Consider the following 1759-nt stretch of genomic DNA (forward strand, 5'->3'; position numbering starts at 1 on the left):
AGTCACATTCTATCCAGAGCTTGGAAATGCAAAGTTCGCGAGCTTCTTTAATACCCACCATGAATGCTGCCATCTCGGCCATGAAATTGGTTCTAACTTCCAGGTAAGTAGCAAAGCATTTGATTGGAGAGCCATTGTGGTTTCTAAAGATACCACCTGCACCCGAGGAACCTGGATTTCCCAACGAGGACCCATCAATGTTTAACTTCAACTAGCCTGGAGGAGGATGCTTCCATTTTACTTCCAAGATAGGCCTTGCAGGAGATCTGGCGATGGGAATTCACAGCATTCTAGCAAAAGATAAATCATGCACTAACTTAATCCTTACCCCATCTGTCTTGGTGCAGTACCTCACTTCTCTGAAACACATTTTCACCACCTGTGAGTGGGATCTTTTAATATTATCATATATTCTTCTATTGCGTTCTAGCCAAATCTATTGACATGCAATAACAATGAGGGGTCCCCAGATTGTGGGTTGGGGGATAAGCTTAAGTTTTTTCCGCCACCACAAAAATAAAAGCTGGTTTGTTGGGAACCCAGTCCAGCTTTCATTGAACTGAAGCAAGATATCCCTCCAAACGTCACAAGAGAAGGAGTAGTTCATAAAAATGTGGGTTCCAGAATCACAAGCAACTCCATAAAGCTCACACCTAGAGGCCAGTGCTACAGCTCTGCATTGAACTTTGTCATCGGTTGGAAGGGCTCCATACATCAGACGCCATCCAAACACTGATGTTTGAGGCTGCAGGTTATTTTTCCAGATGGCCCAGTCCCATTCCCAAGGCGGTGCCTTGGATCTAATTGCCTCCCATGCAGAAGCAACCGAGAAAGAACCAGAATTGGTGTGAGCCCATACACGGCGATCTGGGTTGTTGGAAGGTGGGGTGTCCATGCTTTGGATGATATTGAATACATGGTGGATAACTGGAGCAATTGTTGCCAGCAGATCCCAAGGGCCTTCCATAAAAAAATCAGCAACTTTAGCCATGAGAGATCGAGGAATTAAGTGAGGCTGCATTAGGTCCTCCACGCTTGGTTACCAATCCACTTATCATACCAAAAATTAATAGATTGACCATCTCCCACAACCCAACATTCAGCTGAGCATAAAAAGTTCCAGACCTTACGAAGACCAGGGAGGATAGTTGATGTTCCAATGGAGTTTTTAAGAGAGCCATTGGCTTTAACTAACATCCCCCACATGAAGGCTGCAAAGATAGAGGTGTCCGTTTTGATGGACCAAGCTAGCTTAGAGAGAAGGGCTAGATTAAGATCTCTTAGGCGACGGATCCCAAGACCTCCTTCGCTTTTTGGCTTACAAACACTGTCCCACTTGACTGTAATGGCTTTAGAGCTATCTGACACACCACACCAGATGAAGTTGCGAATCCATCGCTCCATTATCGTAACATAGGAAGCTGGCCAGAGGTAGATGGAAAAATTGTGAATAGGGATACTCCCCATAACAGATCTGACTAACTCCACTCGCCCTGCCATGGAGAGAAGGCGACCCTTCCAAGCTACCAATCTGTTTTTGAATTGATCTACAAGTGGTAGGATCATTTCCCGTTTCACCCTGCCTTTGCTCAATTGAACCCCCAAATATCTTGTGGGGAAAGTGCAAATAGGAATCTGCAGCTCGAAGAGCAGGCGCTGTCGTCTGGACGCAGAGATTCTACCCATGAAGACTTTGCTTTTAGCTAGGTTAATATTTTGACCCGAGTATGAACCATAATTGTCAAGGAAAATCTTCACT

General features: G+C 45.0%; 1 protein-coding gene across 1 annotated transcript; it reads right to left on the reverse strand.

Annotated features, from left to right (window-relative positions):
• Positions 1-436: 436 nt before the first annotated feature.
• On the reverse strand, positions 437-991 carry LOC122672342. Its single transcript, XM_043869832.1, has one exon. The coding sequence runs from the start codon at positions 989-991 to the stop codon at positions 437-439; it is 555 nt and encodes a 184-aa protein (XP_043725767.1).
• Between the last annotated feature and the right edge of the window lie 768 nt (positions 992-1759).

This window comes from Telopea speciosissima, chromosome 8, assembly GCF_018873765.1.
Source record: "Telopea speciosissima isolate NSW1024214 ecotype Mountain lineage chromosome 8, Tspe_v1, whole genome shotgun sequence".
NCBI lineage: Eukaryota > Viridiplantae > Streptophyta > Magnoliopsida > Proteales > Proteaceae > Telopea > Telopea speciosissima.